This window comes from Filicampus tigris, chromosome 18 (assembly GCF_054856515.1).
Source record: "Filicampus tigris isolate MCC_2025a chromosome 18, RoL_Ftig_1.0, whole genome shotgun sequence".
Lineage (NCBI taxonomy): Eukaryota > Metazoa > Chordata > Actinopteri > Syngnathiformes > Syngnathidae > Filicampus > Filicampus tigris.
Genome location: NC_141234.1, coordinates 2,257,349 through 2,277,587, shown reverse-complemented (window position 1 = coordinate 2,277,587; position 20,239 = coordinate 2,257,349). Strand labels below are relative to the sequence as shown.

The 20,239-nt window shown below is 46.4% G+C and overlaps 1 protein-coding gene across 5 annotated transcripts; it reads right to left on the bottom strand.

Moving 5' to 3' along the window:
* Window positions 1–28: 28 nt before the first annotated feature.
* Window positions 29–16,132, bottom strand: LOC147131930 (sal-like protein 3). 5 transcript variants are annotated; one of them, XM_086015268.1, is made up of 5 exons: window positions 15,792–16,132; window positions 11,383–11,455; window positions 9,209–9,905; window positions 2,659–5,498; window positions 29–1,812 (listed from the first exon to the last, which is right to left on the bottom strand). In XM_086015268.1, exons 3-5 carry the CDS (start codon window positions 9,294–9,296, stop codon window positions 1,438–1,440), a joined length of 3,303 nt encoding a protein of 1,100 aa, XP_085871394.1. In that variant the 5' UTR covers window positions 9,297–9,905; window positions 11,383–11,455; window positions 15,792–16,132; the 3' UTR covers window positions 29–1,437. The 5 variants fall into 5 exon arrangements, with proteins under 5 accessions (XP_085871394.1, XP_085871395.1, XP_085871396.1 ...); XM_086015269.1 differs by lacking the exon at window positions 15,792–16,132 and adding an exon at window positions 13,269–13,336 and having other exon boundaries at window positions 11,383–11,488; XM_086015270.1 differs by lacking the exon at window positions 11,383–11,455 and having other exon boundaries at window positions 15,792–15,811.
* Between the last annotated feature and the right edge of the window lie 4,107 nt (window positions 16,133–20,239).

The window sequence follows — 20,239 nt, the reverse complement described above, 5'->3', positions numbered from 1 at the left end:
ACCCTGTATTCTAACCTCACTTGAAAAATCACTGTTAGAAAGTTTTATTTTAATTGCCAACTAAGGAGATAATCATTGTTTTTTTCCAGCATTTTTTTTGCAGTTTTTTTAGATGCTCACATGTGCAAGAATGAAGAAATAAAAGTAGGTGCATGTATAGTGCACATTTATCATTAGTGTCACCTCTATGAAGAGGAGGTTGAGATGGTATACGCCAAGCATTCGTTCTCCATTTTACTTTTTTTCCACAAAAAGACTGAAAACTGTTCATCTGGTTCTGTTTTGTTTAGAATGTGTTGGCGGTATTGGTGAGCATATGTTGTGCCTTGCACCAGCTCGCAGCATTGGGCAGCTGTCCAGAGGAAGGAGTGCAGACTTTTTGCATTATTGATTCGAACATTCAGTATGTTCCCTTCTTTCCGAGCACCAATAGTCATCTTTCACATGCTCGTTTAACAAAAGCGAAAGGACAAAAAAAATGACAGGTACTAGTGCCTCTCAGTGGATAAACATATTAGTAATTGAGTAAATGTATTGTGGACTTTTAAGACCATTTATAAATAGAGTTCTGAATTTAGAGTTGCAGGAGCCGTTTTTTGGAAAGTTTAAAATTACTGTAATGTCTTTGATAATTTGGGGTAGCCTGACTATGACATTTTGTATTATGTTAGGTCTAAGCCAGCAGAAATTTGTTAAATCGTCAAAATAACCGTGGTGCATTGAGATACGAGTTTTTCTAGACACAAGCTGCTGTTTGGCCGAAGTTTTTGCTTTGACTTTCGGGCAAAAATTTGAGATACAAGCACTGTTTGGCGGCAGTGAACTCAGCGACTGACGCTTGTCAAACTAAACATAAAACAAAGCGAATTACATGTGTATTTAAAACAACCACAAAGCTTTGCCTTAGGAACGCTAATAAAGCTAAGCAGTAGCACAACGTCCACTGAATCGAAACAAAAAATGTGGCAGAAATTCCTTACATTCTATTTAATTTTCACAATGTTTTTATGAAGTAAAATACAGAGCTATTTTTTTTTATTTGAAAGGCATTAACAAAAAAAAAACCTGGGGACACCGAAACTGATTAATGACATAACCATTAATTTCAATGGGGAAAAGATAATTAGCGACAAGTCTTGAGTTACAAGCAGGGTAATGGAACAAATTAAACTTGTATCTCAAGGCACCACTGTTTATGGTTTGGTTGAACATTTTGCTGCTTAATAAACAATGTCTCACTCTAGCTTGTTTTGTGTCAGTTTACAGCAAACCAACTGGAGGTGACAAACAGAGCTTGAAGTAGCAGAGTGAGAACAGGTGCTAAGGAATACTTTTAAAATGTGTTTATGTACATCTCTCGTACATATCATTCACTGTACTGCATGTAAAAAGAAACCAGCTGTTTTACAAATACTTTAATGTCCATAATAGCTTGCGTCACTTGATTCCAATGTCTTTACTGTCATCAATCAGCATAGAAAAATGTCTGTTGTTCCCCAGGTCCACGCCGTTCTTGGACAGGCTCGTGATTGGCCCCGCCGCTCCGTTCACCCTGTCCATGCCGGCGGCCATCGGGCGCAGCGGCGTCACGCCTCGGTTTTGAATCACCGATATCTCGTTGTTCTTCAGGGCCAGGCTGCTGGTGATGGCGCTTGCGTAGCGGCTCCAGAAGCCGGCGTCAACGTGCATGGCCCGGGCAGCCAGGTCCAACTTGACGGCGTCGGAGCCCAGCAGCGCCATGGGGTTGTCCACCGAGAGACGCCGGCCCCTCCTGGCTGGCGTGTTGTTCCACATGTGCGTTCCCATGTGAACCTGCCAAGGGACGACAAAAAACGCTGGTCATCAAAACACCAGATGCTAATTTCAAAGTTAGCATACGTGAGGCAACAAACGGCCTCGCCATGAATCAAAAAGAATTGAGTTTTGTTTTACTCCTCCCACGCCGTTCAAACACACTCGAAATATCTTAAAGCACACTTAAACCTATTAAAAAAACGTCTTTTCAAGTACTTCTTAGCGCCCGTTTTCACTCTCGCTGTCAAAAAAACGCGAGGCAATTGTACAACGTCAGTATGGAGAAAAAACTCACTCCAAGCTGTTTACTGTAAAGCCGACAAAAAGAGTGTAAAACCTTGTGTGTTTAAACACCAAAATGTTCAGCCAAACCATGTAGTTTCATTTCATGACGTCAGCTAGCTTAACGCTAATATTTCACGTAAAATGTCACAGACGGGGCTAACGGAAATAAGCATCGACGTTGCAGTAGTTACCAATCTTTAAACAAGGGCATCAAAAGAGGTATCGGGAGTCTGTATTGGTGAGTACTAAAGAGTAAATATCAATCTGAAATCATTGCATCAGTCATTTCCTAAAAAAAAAGACAAACTATTGATTTCATACATCCTAAAAGAAAAGATTCAGGCTGTTGATGTTTTATTTCAAATATTAACTCCATCCCCGTTTTACTCAAAATAGAAGTTTGGAATTTTGTTCCCCTGCCTTTGGGATAACCAGATGTGTTCCAAACCATGGACATAAAACCAAGGTACATATTGAATTGTGCTTTTTGGCAGACTAGCAAGGTTTTTCGCTGCTGTAACTGTTCCCCTGAGGAGAGAGCGTCACGATGACGTGGCTCGCAGCGAAGTTGAAGCCTACCTTGAGATTGCCCTTGGTGGTGAAAGCTCGAGCGCAGACGGAGCAGACGAAGGGCTTCTCGCCGGTGTGCGTGCGCTCGTGGATCTGAAGCGCGCTGGCCGAGGAGAAGTTCTTCCCGCAGGCGCTGCAGTTGTGCTGCTTGGGCGTCCGGCGAGGGGGCGCCGGTCCCAGCAGGGCGGCGATCCCCGGGCTGGTGACTGACGGGTACGTGGCTGACAAGTTCACGCCGAACGTCGGGTACGCTTCCGTGTAAGCGTTCACCTCTGACTTTATTGCTCGAGTCGACGCGCTGGTCACCAGGTGGGCGAGGCCTTGGGGTCCCGATTCGGCTTGTTCTTTCTTCACAGATGCCGCAAAGTGGTCCCGAAACTCCGTACTCGGTGCAGGCGATAAAGGCGGCGTCGCAGGGGGGCTGGCGGTTCCCAGATTTCCCATCCCTTTCTCGGTTAAAGAGCATTCAATCTGGATCTGGTCGTCATAGCCATTGGTGAGAAATGTATCCCCAGAGGAGGTGCTGAGGTTCACCGTGGAGTCAATCAGATGGTTCTCTGGCGAAGATTTAGGAGGACTGACCCCGTTTTCCACTTCCTGTATTTCCTCTGCGTCATCCCCCTCCATGGAGACGTCATCGGCGAGGTCGTTGCTGCTGGGACTGTCCAAGTTCTTCTGGTTCTCTGCCTCCATGTCCTGAACGGCATCCAGCAGAGCCGAGTCCGGGATCTGGCCCACCATGTGCATGCGGATGTGCTGCTGGAGGACCACGGCGTTGGTGAACCTCTTCTGGCAAATGGGACATGAGTGTTGCACCTGCACCGGCGGGTTCTCCCTGTGAACGGCCACGTGGGTCTTCAGGTTGCCCTTGGTGCTGAAAGCCCGGCCGCACACCTTACACTTGAAGGGCCTCTCGCCCGTGTGGATGCGGTAGTGCATCTTCAGCGCGCTCGGGCAACTGAGGACGCGCTTACACAGGACACACTGGTTGGCTTCGGCGATCTTTTTGTCAATGTTCTCCACCAGCTTCTGCAGCTTTGAGGTTTCCGAGGTTTGCATAGAGTCCAGGAGGCCGCCGGGGGAAAAATCGTCCGGGCTGGACACGGGAGACACTGACGCCACAGGTTCCGGCGTGGTCGCTCCAGATGTCTTGCTGGTTTCCTGGGTTACTTGAGTGCCTCTCAGGATCTGCGTGCAGCTTTGTGGCAGGTGTACCTCCTCCGTTTTTATACCGCCGGATCCCTCCGGCTCCTGGTTGAACTGCCGAGTGTCTGACAGCGGAGACAATCGAGCCTCGCTGCCTCTCCGGCTTGGCGACACGCACTCACCCGACGCTGGCTGGTGCAAGGACTGAACAGATGGCGCCATACTTGAAGGCTCACTGGAGCCCTCGATGGTGGAGGAGTGCGCGAGACCCACGGAGGCTGGCAAGGTTGTTGTGACGGGTTCGCTATCCAGCCAAGAAGAGGCGGCTTTTCCCGGCGGCACGGTCATTCCGTAGGGAATCCCGGAGCTCGTCGGCACATTGTCCAGATACTCAGGCACGGGGTACGGGTTCATCTGTACTTGGGGGTACTTGTCTTTGTGCCTCTGGAAGTGCACCTTCAAGTTGCCCTTGGTGGAGAAGCGGTTGCCGCAGATGTTGCATTTGAAGGGTCGCTCTCCAGTGTGGGAGCGCAGGTGGATCTGCAGGGCGCTGTCGCTGCCAAAGACTTTGGCGCAGAAGCGGCATTTATGCTTGAAGAAGGGCTCCTCGGGGCCGGGCTTCGTTTCGTACAAGGACGCGCTGGACGGCTTGCCCTTCTGTTGCTTCAACATGGCCGCCAGCGGGTCGAGCGCATTGGCCGTGGCGGCGATGCTGGCTAAAGGATTGGGGAAGATGACGCCGCTGGGGGTGCCGTGAGGCAAGAAGGGGACGCTGCCCTGTCCCAGGGAGAGAGGACTCGCGGAGCTCAGGGTGTGAGAGCTGCTGCTTGGATGCGAGCCGACGTAAGGAGGCATTAATGCAGAGAGGCTGCTACAACTGGAGAGGGATGGGGTTGAGTTTTCCGAAGAAGAGGCCGAAGTACACGCAACCTCTCTAGGGAGCGGCTGCCTGCATGCCGTTTGCGAGGGAAGGTTTTGTGGCTTTCCAGGCAAGGTTGACAGCGAAACGGCAACTTGGCCGTTGATGTCGGATGGTGTATTCCCTGACAGCGGCAGGACGGGAGGGGGGTAGGGGTTGGCCACCAGGCGCAAGGCTCTGGACAGCGGGTCCAAGGCCTCCTTGCTGGGCTGCTCGCTCATGGTGGCCACCTGGCTGCAGATCTGCTCGATCAGGTGCAGCTGGTGGACCTGTTGCTGCTGCAACGCCAGCAAGTGCTCCAGGATGAGCGGGATGGCGGCCGAAGCCGCACGCCCGCCAATGCCGCCGCCCACCCCTTGGGAGAACTGGGCGACGGCCACCCTGGTGCTGTGCAGAATTTCCAGGGTCACGTTGGTGCTGGGCAGCGTCTGCGGGGTCTCGGCGGAATCCGCCGCCGAAGAGCTGCAGGCGTATTTGTCCTGCCGCCCAACCTCCATAGCCTCGTCCAGGCTGTCACAGTCGGTCACCGCCGACTCTCCCGCCGACGAGTCACTAGATTCCACGCTGGGGACTGGCGAGGGTCCCGCGGAGGACTCGGCAGCGCCTTCCTTGCCGTCCCTCGCAATCAACACTGGGCGATCCTCGACGCACGATTTCCGATGCTCGCTCAGCTGGCCCCAAGTGAAGAACTCGGCGCGGCATCGGTGGCAAACGTGCGTGACCTCGCTGCGGGGCGAACTTCCTGTCCCGCTGGGGTCCTCTCTCTCTACGTCCTCCACGGAATCTGGCAGACAGATGAATGTCACGGGATAGGTTATTTGTCACACCGCGTTGCGTGGAGAATCACAGGAATTGACCAATTTAGAGAGTCTACCGTACATGCACGCACTCAGCTGCTTAAGAGCTCATTTCTATTCCAAGGCTTCACACATGTTTTGGGTCGGGGACACAAGGGAGGGAATTTTCTGTTCATCCTGATGCCAATTAAAAGAAAGACAAAGAAAAAGGGTTGTAATTCAGTCCATAGGTAAAATTTGCAATATATTAAGGGAACTTTTTTTTGTAGTGCAACATTTCTTTATTTGTGTGTAAAATGAGAATAAGAAAGGTATTATGTCAGGATAAAAAAAAAGTCTATCTTGTTAATATTAGACTATATTTCTCAAAAAATAGGACTATATTTATATTCTGTATCACAATCACAGAACTTTTAATTGGCCTCAATATAAAGCAGGGAGAAGTAGTTGCTTGACTTGGTTTGCCCATATGCACGCACTTAAAAAAAAAATCCATTGCAAACTATTTTGCAGACCCCCAAGCTACAGTTTGCTGGCTCCCAGGGGTCCTCAGTGACTTTAGTGCCTTGCCCAAATGTTTCACACAATCACACACACTCGCCCTCAGATGTTAATAATCTGCCGGAAAAATCAATGGGCTTCAATAAAGTTATCTGACCTCTCAGTTGTGCAGACAGATAATGAACGCCCATATGTGACATTGATTCTGCTCTGTGTTTATTTAATTCCGCCGCATGGAAAAAACAGGAAATGAGGGCACTTTTTGGAGTTTTAATAACAACCGCTTTGTTCTCGACGTCGTACAAAAGCTAAGAGACGACTTTGCGCGATGACTTTTCATTCAATCTGTTCAGGCTTCGCGCCATTAGAGAAGCAGGCAGCAGCGGAAAAAAAAAAAAAAACAGCAGATGGAAAGAGTCGACTTGACAACACCCATTGCCGCACCAGCTTGTGTCCGGGAAATAAATACGACCAGATCCAGATTTGGGGATTTTTGGAACGAAATTGTGTAGCACAAACGTGTACAAGTGTGTTCCATGAGGAACGTCCATCCATTTTTCTTTCGCACTTCTCACCTATTTTGGTTGCTGGTGAGCTGGCGTCACCCCGGACACGTTGGCAGCCAATCGCAAGGGCACAATGGACAAACAAGCATTCACACTTGGAGCCCAACTTGGGAGTTTTCAGTGAAGCTAACGTGGATGTTTTGAGGATGTGGGAGGAAGCCCGGGAACATCCAAACTCCACACTGGAGGGACAGAGCCAAGATTCAAACCCAAAACCTCTCCATGAGGCAAACCTGCAAACCGCTACCCCAAGTTGTGCTGGAAAAAGCTTGAAAAACGATGCTGACACACGAGCGTTAGACGCCGTAACCAAAATCTATACCTTGAATTTTTGACTCAATCCCATGTCAGTATAAATTTATAGTCTCATGAAAAGTTTGGACTGTGTTCTAACTAAATTATTTTCTTGGAATTGAACCGCTTTGAAAGAGCTTTTTGATATGTTTTTTTATTTTTTCCCAAATAGCCTCATAATTGCTGATCTTGGGATAGGCTGAGTATAAATGATTCGATTTGAGCTGCAAAACAGAAATAAAAATGTTCATTTCACTCAATTGACAAAAAGATGAAAACCCCTTCAACTGTGCACCACTGAACTCAGATTCGAACCCTCAACGCGTGAAGCACCCATGCAAACCACCACTTCACCTCAATTCTACTTAAAAATGGAAAGTTATCTAGTCATGTTTTTCGAGCATTCACCACGAGTGCCCGTGCTCCGTTTGCATGCATTTATGCATTGGACTGGAGCTGCTGCTAGCCCCCCAATTGTCGCGAGCAAGTGATACGAGTCGATAAATCCTCATGCAAACACAATTTGTTTGCATTGACAAACGTAAAAAAAAAAAAAAGAAGACAGCTATCCTGCACTTTTTAAGCCTGACAATACAGGCGTGCAATTAGCGGCGAGTGAAGGCGATCCATGCCAAAGTAGGGCCCTGTCAGAGGTAAACAATCAGCAGCTCACCAAGTGGGTGGTCTCGGGCAATTCTGGTAAAAAAAAAAAAAAAAACTACTAAAATCTGTAGGCTCACTTTGTTCGAGTTACTTCCAGAGAAAGCAAAGGCGAGGTGTTTTTTCTTTTCATTTCCGCCTTTGAAATATTTCTCCAAATATAATAGCACGCGTGCATGAATGGTGAGCATTTCCAGCGCGGTAATTCACACCATAATAAGAGGAGCAAGGCAGCAGATTTACGGCCATTCCCGGCTGTGCGGTTTTAGAAGGCTGGAACAACAGACAGACTCTCTTCTCGGCCTGGCCGCCTGACCTTTCCACCTCTGGTGTACTAAGTGTATTATGATGCCGACACGGGGGTGGGGGAGGGGGGTGTGTGATCTGACTGACGTCAAGCCACAGGCCGGGACCGCGTACATAAACCATGCACGACCAATAGGTAAGAATGCCGAATGGCCTCATAGGCGTGAACAAACTTCATATTCTACCAGGGGCGGGAAATGTATTTTATTACGCGACAGCAATTAGAAACCATTTGCATTACATTACACTCGCCAATCAAAAACTGTGCTTTTTATTTATTATGAATTCAATCCTGGCCGCATGAAAAGGTTCAAATAACATCTGCTCGCTCCGTAGATGAATAGAATTATACGGCAATTAGAAAATATGATGACAGGAGGAGCCGCTGTGCGATAACGCAAGCGGGCAGATCTGCTTACGGATATTATTGTCATGATAAGGACAATAGTCATTAATGTATTGAGATAAAGAGGCTGTGTTTGTTGCTGAGGCTAATTGAAGAAAAACTCTTCTCACGTTGATGCTCAGAGTGTAAAATTGTATAGGCGAGTATACAGATAAACCTGTAAATGTAGTTAGGAATCATTTGGCTGCAGCTATATGAAAAGTGAATAATAAGGAGAAAAGTTTAAATGCTTGCAAGGCCTGGACACAACCAAACATTCTGCTATTTTTAATTCAAATATAATCATTTTGGACTAAACTGTTAAAGACACGGCGGAGATGTTCATTTTTAATGTATTTTACAATCATTTTAGGTGTTTTTTGTTTTTTTTCAACCCACACTCTAAAAACAGTTTGGTTGAAAATAACACAATTTTGGGTAAAAAAAAAAAAAAATGAAGCGATCCACAACTTGGGTCAATTTGACCCAACTTGGTTGTTCGTACAGAAAACAACCCGCAAAATGTATAGTTTTGTACAAAACCACCCTAAAAAGTGGGCTGTTTTGTATACAAAACAATGCAAGAAAGTGGGTCAAATTGACGCAATTTCTGTGTCGGTCCATTTTTGACCCGAAATTGTGTTATTTTTAAACCCAACGGCTGAGTGCACGTTTGTTAACTTCATTGCAAGAGTTTTGATATATTTTGGCAAATATGTCGTCTATACGTGAGCATATGTGTTTGATATCTATACATAAATACATGCACACATGTGCAAGTATACAAACATTTGATTTCGAATAAAGTAATTAAATCATGACTCACGTCGAGTCCTTTTAACACCCCAAAACGTCTCAGCACGTAAAGAATAAAGCTACAAAGTTAACACAGAGCCACATGAACTTCGATTTAGTCTTGTTATCTCTTCTTAGTAGTAACTTTTTTTTTGGTTGTTTTTTTCGGTCGCTCCCAACTTGCACGTACCGTCATGGCGGAGGATGCGGAGGCCGCCCGGAGGCTCGTCGTGTCCGGCCCGGAGGTGCTGCGGCTTGGCTTGCTTGCGCCGGGACATGTCGCCGCGTGCACGCCGCCGCCTGGCCCACCGTGCTCGGCTCGCATGCAGCCACTGGCAGCCGCTGGCAGCCGCTGGCAGCCACTGGCCGGGTGCGAGCGGGCGGGCTGACTCGACTAAGCGCACACGGAGGCTGCGGCGCGGATGCCCCCCGGTGGGCGGCGATTGCGCATGTCAGTGTGATGATGATGACAATGATGATGGTGGAAAAGGGGGTGGGGGGTTCATGCTTTTAGGACCCTCGCTCGGCTGGGGTTGGGGGGGATTGGCTACTCGCACGTATGGAAATGAGCGATGACGTTCAGTAACTTGCCTTTGGAGGGCGGCGATCAGCTGCTTTTACGCGCAACTCCAAACCAGTCCAAACAGGACGTCCTGGGGGTCCACGCTTGCCTTTTAATCCCACTTTGGCGCGCCTTCGCAGGGGGTAAAAAAAAAGAAACGCCGACGTCGGCTGGTTGCAGGGGCCGGGACGGTCGTCAAACTTTGGCGCGCTGACGGCGGCTGACTGAGGCTCGCTCCTCCGCCGGTGCCTCCGCGAAGTCTTCCTCCCGGGGTGCATCAGCGGTGATAGGCTGGAGGTGTGCTGGACCTCCCACACTTTCGGCGCTATAAAACACCGAGGGGGGGAAAAAAAAAAAAAAAAAACATTTTGAAATCGCGGCCGAGTGCTGAGAGATGAGCATTAACATACATGTCATTTATTTGCGCACTATTTAGACTGTATTTTATGAATCACTCGTATGTGTAATTGCTAAAAAAAAAAAAAAAAAAAAAATAGCTATCCAACCGTGTCAAAATATGTACTTAATTATATGGATGCTGAGAGACAACATTTTCACTTGAGAATCAAATGTGTTTGGGGGGTTATGATGGTGTCAATGCTGAGAGATGGGCAAACACATTTGATTCTCAAGTGAAAAGCTACGAAGTGCTATTCATACTTATTGGCGAATGCTAAGAGGCGAGCTTTCAATACATCAAACATACCTCTTCCCATTTTTGTGTGTAATGCCGAGAGACAGCTATTCCCAGTAAAAATGACAAGCTTTCAGTTGGACTTCTCTTGCCATGACTGCCCGAATGCTGAGAGACGAGCCTTCAAATGATGCGGCGTGAGCGGGATGCCGAGACAAGCTTTCCTGACAGTGATATGTGGCGCATGAAACATATTCATACTAATTGGGTGGATGCTGAGAGATGAGCTTTTCTTGTATTTATGATGTGAATTCCGCGAGACAAGGATTCCCGCCATATTACGTATTGAAAATATCGATTGCTCTGAGACGTGCCTTCAACTGAAAACATATTCAAAACGCTGTAGTTTTACTTTTCTCGACAAGGAAGTCATGGAATGACGTCTGAGAAATTGGCGCTTTGGGTCCTCGGACGCGGAGTGAAAAGCACTCCTTGACGCAAACAAAGGTGTAATCCTCCTTTTCAACCCGCATTGTGCCTAAACTTGTCATCGTGTGCTGTGAAAAGATGTACTTTGGGCGAGGGGGGGTGGAAGGAGGGGGTGTTCGGGACCAAATCAGCTGTTGATAATTGCGAGTACTTCACGCGAGCGGCCCGCTATTGATCGCCGCGTCGTCTTCCATCGCGCTGCTCCGGGGAGATAAGGCGAGACTCTCCTTTCCTGGCCGGAATATCATCTCTTCGGGAAAGCATCACGTTTGCTTATGATGAATAGTCCGCCGCTTATCGGGACGCCCCAGCATCCTTGATTTGATATCGATTCTCGCTAATCGGTGTTGTCCCGTCGCCCTCGGGCGGAATCAAACCGCAAAGCCGCAACTTGACCGCGATCTCCTGACACAATTGCAACCGCGCCGTCCGCTATTTTACTTGATTTAAACGTACAGTCACATAGCTAACCGACTGTAACACAATAAGGAAGTAGAAGTAGTATAATATATATATAAATAGTACCTGAAGATTTGATGAGGAAACGCAGACGGCCACAACTGAGCTATTTTTTTTTGCAGAGGATAAAGAATATATGCCTGTGAGTGTTGCCACGCACTCTGTCCGCGTGTTTGATCTGTTTATGTTATATATAAGTTGTTCAAAGATTTATAAGTACCTTGTTGCAGTCCAACAGGTGGGCAAGCAAGGCTCCATGTGGGCCTGACGCCGGAGAAAGCGGGGTGGTAAACCTTTCGAGAGGTTGCAGAGAAAGGTCTGCATCACTAAAGGAAAATAGTTGAAGTTGAAATATGATCAACGTAACCTCTAAATGTTTTTAAAAAACAAGTCAAGAATGTAATGAAACAGCGAATAAGAAAGTAGTCATTATTTTTACGGTTCTACATATATATATATATATATATATATATATATATATATATATATATATATATATATATATATATATATATATATATATATATATATATTTACCCTTCAATGCAGAGATGGCGAAAATATATATATACCAATATATTGTACGTGTACATAAAGATGCGAAAATTGGACATTTAAAGAAAAGCCGAATCCAAACACACGATTAGCAGAAAGGTCCGAGGCCGAGGCGGCGTCCACGGCTTGTAAATTTCAGGCATGCGCAGCCCGCCTGTTTCCTATGATTTACTTTTCAATGAAACTCGCTGGATCGTAACAACATTTAGCAGAACATTTGCCTCCTGTGCGGCTTTCCCGCCCAAGTTTTAGTTCTGCTGGAGAAGAGATCTAAAAGAATGACACGCACTCAGCTTCTCTTTCCTCACATCATCGCACCAAAGGGAGTTGTGTTTGCGCGTGTGAAAATGATCATAAATCACAAGAGGGATCAATAGGCCGGGGCCGGGGCTGCTGAGGCCTGATAACGCAATCAATACGGCCTATTTGGATTTGAATGAACACATGACAGACGCCGGGGCCCAAACGGCAAAAGATGACCCCGAGCCCGCTTGAATTACAAAGCGCCGCACTCGGGTCCGAGACCTCCTCAAGGAATCGCCTTGAGAGAAAGTCAGAGAGCTTTTACGTCGGCGGGACATGACAGCTCCTTGTGAAATTGGAGCAAAAAAAAACAAAAAAAATCCCCCAAGGGAGCAAACGCAAAGTGTCATTTGTCAACAAAAAGGACAAGGAGAACTTTTGGTGTAAATGTGGACTAACGCCGATCGTCATCTGTGTCTGAAACAGTCACTTCCTGTGAGTCGTTGCAACTTATCACGCCAAATCCAAAACCGGTTCTGGTTTTGTTTGAGGACGGGTTCCCACTGAATCGATTTCCAGGAATCTTTTGTTTGCTTCCCTGACGCCTGGCCATTGAAGATTTTCGATCTCCGACTCATTCTGGAGTCTCCGATTGGGACAAATCCACTCTCAACACGTCTCAGCTATAAGAATAATCTCATAGGGCAATCATAAAAGAGAATCGGGTGCTTGACATCCTTAATCGGGAAGTGTTATAAAATTGTGACAAAAGCAGTCCGATTGTTTTTATGTGTGTAGTTAGTTTTTGGTTTAGAGCTTGGGTTAGAGTCCGAGACGCTGACCGCTGTACAACTTTAAAGCTGAAAATCAACCGAAGCATTTTTTTTCAAGAATATGTTCTATGCAGGCCCAATAGCTGAAACACTGCATGATTGATTTTGATTTTGATTTTTTAGCCCTCTGAGGGGGGCGGCCGTTTTGTCACTTCTGTCGACTGAAAACGACATCACAACTACTCAGGGCTCAGGTAACGACCAGGAAAACAGGTCAGCCGTGATTGGTCGTCCCCTGAGCAGCTGCGATGTCATTTTCAGTCGACACGAGTGACAAAATGGCCGCCCCGAGAAATGGCTAAAAACGAGTGAATTAACTCTTATTCCACAAATATTTATCAGAATGCCTTTGTTTCAACTAGTGGTCTTGCATAGAACATATTCTGGAAAAAAAAAAAATAGTTTGGGTTGACTTCCACTTTAAGATCTTCCTCTGGTTCTAATTTTTGTAAAAATATCAATCTGTTTCACTCACTTTCCATCCCGTCAGTTGACAAAGTGACTCCGGCCAAGAAGTCTAGGACAGGAGGCGCGGGTTCCGGATAAGCGCACAGTCACGGTCGGCACTGTTTATTTGAGGGCGCTATAACGGTGATGGGAAAATGTTTTTCGGAGTCAGAGTTATGATCATTGCCTGCGCGCGCAAGACAGACAAATGACACAAAAACGCGCGGTCATGCTTTGTGTTTGGGTTATGTCTGACCGAGATGACACGCGTCGCCACGCACAAGAAAGACGTTGCAGGGTGTTGCGCAAAACGACAATGAAGGAAAACAAAATGTTGGAGAAAAAAAAAAAAACCCAGCGCTTTCCATTTGGGAAAACTGGCTCGCTAGCATTGCCCACGCACCCTTAAGAGTATTCCCCAACAGTTTTGGAGCAACAACAAGCTGCGGGGACTCGACATCTGTGAGTTTTTGGGGAAAACAAAGCTTTGTTTGTCAGCCTCCGTCAAAAGCAGACGCTCGACTTGAAAAACTTTGTGTTTTTGTCCCGGCCACTAAAGCTACATCCTGGTATAAATTTGCAATACGGGCCCGATTGTGTGCGGCGAGCACGGGGGACGCATACAAATAGAATTCCCCCTCTTTCCCGTGCACGGCCGGCTGACTAATGTACAATAAATCAACAAAAGACGCTTTAGTCACGGATCCGGTGTGCTGTCATTTTCTTTTCTTTTTTTTTTTTTCTTTTTTTTTTTTTTTTACTGTATTTAATTGCAACTTTTCCCCTAGTAACGTAACACCGGCTCTTTCGGAATCTAAAGAGGAGATTGATAAGAATTTCTCCTGCTTCCTGCTCTCTTGAACAAAAAAAAAAAAAAAAAAGAAGAAAAAAGTTCCTCCCAGCAGCTTTTTGGCCGCGGGGAGACTAAAGTTACAAGTGCGTGGCATTTAGCGGGGCGCAGGAACGTAATTGGAGGCTGCAGGGGACGGATAAGGACAGGCTGGGAAAGCGGGAAGTTGGCAGGCGGCTGCGGGTCAGCGGCGCGCCTCCGCGGCCCGAACCCGCTGCACCAGGTGTCCACTTAATTCAAATGATACTATTATTCATAGACAGAGGAAGAGCATTGAAGACCACCCCCCCCCCACCCACTCCCCCTCCAAAGCACCGCCCCCCCCTCCCCCTTCCAACTCCCACTGCTCCCACCAATGATTTGCAAGTGAATGCAGATATAATCCTGGAAATATAAGTCTCCATTAAGGCTATCCCGTTTAGCAAACAAGGCGGCCATTGTGCGGCGTGTTGTGTTTATAAATCGCAGTCTGGGAGGAGGATGGGATGGGGGTGGGGGGCAAATAAAGAGCAACATTGAGGGGGGCCATGAGAGATTTGTGCCACATGACAGTCAAGAGCGTGTTTAACTTCTTGCCGCGACAGTGACGCTCATTTATGTCCGTTGAAAAGAACTCAACCATACACATATGTATATATATATATTAGGGGTGTCCGCATTATTTTTTAAGTCAATATAAAGTCTGAAATAACTTTGATTCCAAATTAAGATTTAAAAAAAACAACAAAAAAAAGAGAGATGACACACGTGCAAAGTGCCAAAAATATGTTAAGCAAAGTTTAAGAGCATGTCAAATGTACAAAAAAAAAAAAAAAAAAAAATGTAGTGGATGACTACTTGTCCCCGGTTGCCGAGGCCCGCCAGCTGAAGTTCCCATGAGCCGTCACAATACAGTGATGATGCATTCAAGCGCTGATGTATGAAACGCAAGCTTTGTCCTGCCACACTGGCTAATTATTTGACAGATTGGAGCCCCGTTGTGTGTGGATACTGTGAAGGGGGGTGGGGGGGACGGGGTACGCAGCAACCCTACCACCCAATAAAGAGGCCACTCGCAAAAAATTCCTCTATAGAATCTTTTTTTTTTTCTATTCTTTGTGAGAAGATTACAATTTTTTTCACCACATTTTGGGATGACAAACTGAGGGAGATTTGTTTTGGGGTGTGTGTGGGGGGGGGGGGGGGTGACCCCGGCTGCTGACTGGGAGGGGGAGGATGGGTGAGGGTGCAGCAGGACAGCAGTCAGTGGCACCCTAAAAAGACTTTCTCAAGCAGAAATATTTAATCTTCTCAGGGAGAAGAGCCCTCCCCACCCCACCCTCCACCCTCACAGAGGACAAAAAGAAGCTAATCATCCACAAGCCCCCCCCCACCCCTCTCCAAAGCCGCCTGACTTGCTCTCAGTCCATAGTGGGGAAAAAAAAAAAAAAGGCAAAAGAAAAAAACATGACGCATGAGGGAATATATCTGCATACTTAATTATGAGACGTTCTCACAATTTAAATAGCACACTCTCGACATTTGCAAAATGAACTCTTTCCCTCATTTGCAGGTCAAAAAAACAAAAGCGAAAAGCCATCCAATCAGAGAGGGCCTCAAAATTGGACAACCAATCACAGCATTTAAGTCCTGGCCATGCTTACAGATAATAGTGATGAAATGACTAAATATCATGATATTTGAAGTAAAATAGTGACTCACTTTGGAAGCCTGTTCCCAGCCCGGTCCCGCATTCAAATCTGTCCCCCAAGCAACAACAACTCGCTACTTTCCTCCCCGCGGCCATCGAAGCCTCGCCGCGGAAAATAGTCTAATGACGGACCGCAGATGAATGGCGGACTAAATTAAGGGGGTCCGTCGATGCTTAATCCGTCTATTTTTACATTTTTCCCGTCATCGGTCGATTGTCCGTCCGTGACGCAGACGGAACGCCCAGCTCCGACCAAAACAATCTGGTGAATTAGCTAATTGGCAGAATGCTAATACGATCCTACATTTCCTGAGCAGCCGTTCGTGCCCCCACGCCGGCAGAGGAGCTTCCTCCGACTCTGCTGAAACAAAATGTGAGACACATGAGGGACCCCGTGACGTGAAATCCCAAAATAAGACAAACAGTGTGGCAATGTGGCAAAATCAAAAGTGTGCTCGGCTCCCCTTTTTTTTTTTTTTGGTTTGCGCTAACGTGCGACACGACATCTCATGTGACTGTGTCACGCCACGGGCCAAGATGGCCTCCCAGCCAGGTCCTTGCATGCGCCTATGTCGTAACCATGGGGTCCAAGTTGGGGGGGGCGGGGGGGGGGGGGGTGGCTGGGGGGGGTTGCTGGGGGGGGGCTAACTGGCTTTGGAAGGCAGCACATTGAAATGAGAGCCATTCCTTCATTTCAGCCGGCCACCCCCCCCCCCCCCAAGTGGCATATGGCTGGCCATTGTCCTCGGCTGCTGAGCCAGAAGTGATGCAATTTGTTGGCATGTCCTGTCATTTCGCAAACGACCCATCCCATTCAGGCCTCCAGGAAACAACGGCGGAAAACACGGAAGGGCGGCCAAAAAAGCTCGCCGACGCGCTGCCAAAACACGCCGGAGGGGGGAGGGGGAACGAGAGTTAGCAATTAGCGGTGGCTACCAGGGACCCACCACTGAAGATAAGGATGCACAAGCACTTTTGCTTATGACTTGCTTGGCACAGCGACTTGGGTCTTAATTAATCAAAAACTAGCGTTTAGCGGAAGCCGGGGCACTGCCCCGCCAGATACAACAGAGGGAGTCATGGTTATGAAAGTGTGCTCATTTTCAGGTTTAGTTGTGTGTAAATGATCCTTTTAATGCTTTTGGCCAATGTCCTTTCTCCGCTGTGTGGGGCAGCTGAGCCATCTGCCCCAAATTGCCTGCCACAAATTCTACCTAGTAACAAATCTGAAGCATGCATCATTTTTGTCAAGCTTGTCTTTGGGGAGGGGGGGGGGCACTAATAATTGTGCCCCAGCAATTCTGTCTAGCAACAAGTGGCCATTGAAAAATATGAGGTAACTGCGAGAGAAAAATCTGTACGATTGACTCCAGTATGCCAATTTCTGGGTCACTAAATTGTGCCCCAGCAATTCTGCCTAGCAACAAGTGGCCGTGAAACGAACACCTGTCTGATTTTGTAACTCCAGGTTGCAAACAAGACATGAAAGCAGTGTGAATTGCGCTTTTTTTTTTTTTTTTTTTTTTTTTATCGTTTCAGGCAAAGTCAACGATTAGCTTCCAAATCCCCCATAAGATCAGATCATTCCCGCCGGGCTTTTTCCTGAGCCGGCTTCATCTTTAATTAACTCTGCCAGGCCTGCAAGGGGGAGGCCCGCACCTTCAAAAAGCACTGCCGCCACTTTTTGCGTGACATCAAATCCATCGTAGCTGACCTCACCTTCTGTCGGGACGTCCTGATGGAAATGGCCGCCGTCCTCGGACCGGCCAAAGAGGATTTGACTGCGGGGAAGTCGGAGTTGTCAGCGGGGGGCGCTGCTGCCGCTGCTGCAGTCAAGTGTCTGACCTCCTGTTTGGACAAAGCACAGCCTTGTGGACATTCGGGCCAGTCACCGTTCAATACTAAATTAAATACTCCAAATTAAACATTCAAGTGAAAAATCATCGCTTTAAACAGACTTTTTTCTTTTTTTTTTTTTTAAAGGAAAGACGTTGACTACAAGTGTCTTAAGCAGACAAATGACTTCTCCCTGCAGATCACTGACAAGTTCATTTAAGCCAAAGGTTACAGTCAAATTAATGGACCCGAATGCAGGGGGAAAAAAGCCCAAATTTAATTAGTGAGCACATCTAAATTGGACAACTAATCTCAAGACTTGGGTTCCATTCATCATTTGAATAAATGATCATCACACCTGGTAAATTTTGCATTAGGGGCAGGTGGGGCAGTGCCCTACCAAATCTAGCAGAGGCATTTTATATTAGCTTTACTGTAACATACATATATTGTGAATCTTACGTCATTCTTATATTACCCGTTCCTGTCTGCCGACCATCCCTTTCCTTTGTTTGCTGTGTGCGGCAGTGTGGAGGGTTGTCGAGGGTGAGTTTTGCCTGGCAACAAGTGGCAAACCAATTAGGAAAAAGAAGAATGTGTTGGTTTTACGTACTTAAAAATATCCAACGTAATTGTTGCCCCACACTTTTATTTCATATTTTAAAAAATTACGAGGTACTTTGTCTGCGGAGCAAATGGGGCAGCGCCCTCCCAAATTCGGCCAACGGCTCTGTTCTGAATAAAGCTTTTCCAATCATACGTAATGAAGTATATATTTCATAGTTATTTTATTCGTGCGTTTTTGAACGCCGTTTCTCCCTGTCCTTTCTTTACTCTGTAGGGCAGTCAGCCAAGTTGTCGAGCTATTTACTCGGGTGTAGCCCCACCATTTTTTTTTTTTTTTTGCGTAAAAACAGTACCAGGTTAAGTCACACCGCCGTCTTGGCTTTGGCAAGAAGTATTTGCGATGCTCCAGTTTTAACTGCCGTGTCTGCCTCTCAATCAGGGGAAGTGATGATGTCAACGAGGCGAGCGGGCATAAATCATGCGGCAGATGCGAGCCCTCGTTCGATTTGCTCCCCGCGCAGGATATCAATCAGAGGAGGTCTCCGAAGCCTCGGCTTTGACCACCCTCGCCTTTTTTGTCGTGTACCGGCTTTTTTTTTTTTTGTTTTTTTTTTTTGCCGCCACCTTTTGATTTCAATCCAATTTACGCAGGCGGCCATTTGCATTTACTGTAAGGTTGTGATCACTTCAAATGCAACGAGGCCTCTCTGCATATCAAACGTTCTTCTTTCATCTTTACCATTTACTAAGATTTATCAACAACAAAAAAAAATAGAGCTCAGAAATGACGAGAAAATAATTGAATATGAGGCTGATTATGACGGCGTCATAAATGTATTCCGCCGCTTTTCAAGTCGCTCGGCTCTGTTGTGCGAGCTCGTAATGGCGTTTCTTTTATGCGTCCGTCTCATTTGCATAAATGGCGCCACACCACCTTTGATGTAGGTGAATAGAGTTTCTGTATCTTTGGTATCAAGCGCACGCTCTGCACATTTATGGAAAGAAGGGTTATATATTTTCGTGGAAATTTGACTGGTTTTAAACTGTTTTGCAGACAGGAAATTTTGACAGAAATGGTGCCTCAATGACAAAAGAAAAATATTGGTCACTTGTTGCTAGGCAGAAATTGGACACCAGCAACTTCCAATCATCTATGTGGCAACTGTTTCAAACAACACAATATGCTTGCTGGAAGGTTCTTTAAAACATGACGTGACTTCACTTCCAGAGGGCAGTTTTAAAAAACAGACAACTTGTAGATTTGATGACGACACAAAGAAGACCATCGCGGTAATATTAGCTGCAACAATATTGGTCATTTTTCGCTGAGGATAAAGAATACATGCCTGTGAATACTGTTGTATTCAAATATATGTTTTCAAAGGTTTATTTATCATCAATGCTAGTTGCGTTAGCCTGTCTATAGCATTTTGCATTGAATGTTAGCATTACACAAGCAGACTTTTGTAAGGCACTGTCGATGCAGTCTTTGTTTAGTTTGACAGTAAACTTCACCCACCATCTTATGCCAAAATATTTGCCTGCAACTCAAGACAAAAAAAAAAAAAAAAAAAAAGAAAAAAAAATCAATCAAGCGACAATCTTGAAAAACTCAGTTGGGTCACTTTTAAGTCGAGGTATTTGTATTTATGTCACATTTCCACCTCTGAAAGGCGTTTAAGCCACAATGCGGTCATGCAAGGCACTGAATGCTCCACGTAAAAATAAATAAATAAATAAAAAAAAGCGTGTCCACTTCATCCTAATGCAGCTTTTAGTCCGCACTAATAGATCAGACAAGGTAATGGACCTTTGTCACGGCCTGAGGGCGACAGGCACAAACGTGAGTGTCACAAACGCACACAAACACGCACGCACGCACACGAGTACACAATCCTAATTGCTAACGATTAGCCCCCAAAACCTGTAAATGGAACAATAAATATGGCTTTTTAAGCGCGGCTGTTACGAGCCAGCCCAGACAATCTCCGCTAATCATTAGCAAACAGCCCGACGTGTCGTTGCGGAAAAGCCGATAAAATAAAAAGCCGGGTGC

What these genes read in the sequence shown, in the direction of transcription:
- LOC147131930 (XM_086015267.1), bottom strand. Translation starts at nt 7,723, where the DNA reads ATGCTCACCATTCATGCACGCGTGCTATTATATTTGGAGAAATATTTC. An exon ending in TGCCCGAGACCACCCACTTG is followed by an intron (nt 5,499 to 7,545) that starts GTGAGCTGCTGA and finishes TCTGTCTGCCAG; the next exon opens with ATTCCGTGGAGGACGTAGAG. An exon ending in CCACCAAGGGCAATCTCAAG is followed by an intron (nt 1,813 to 2,658) that starts GTAGGCTTCAAC and finishes GTCCCTTGGCAG; the next exon opens with GTTCACATGGGAACGCACAT.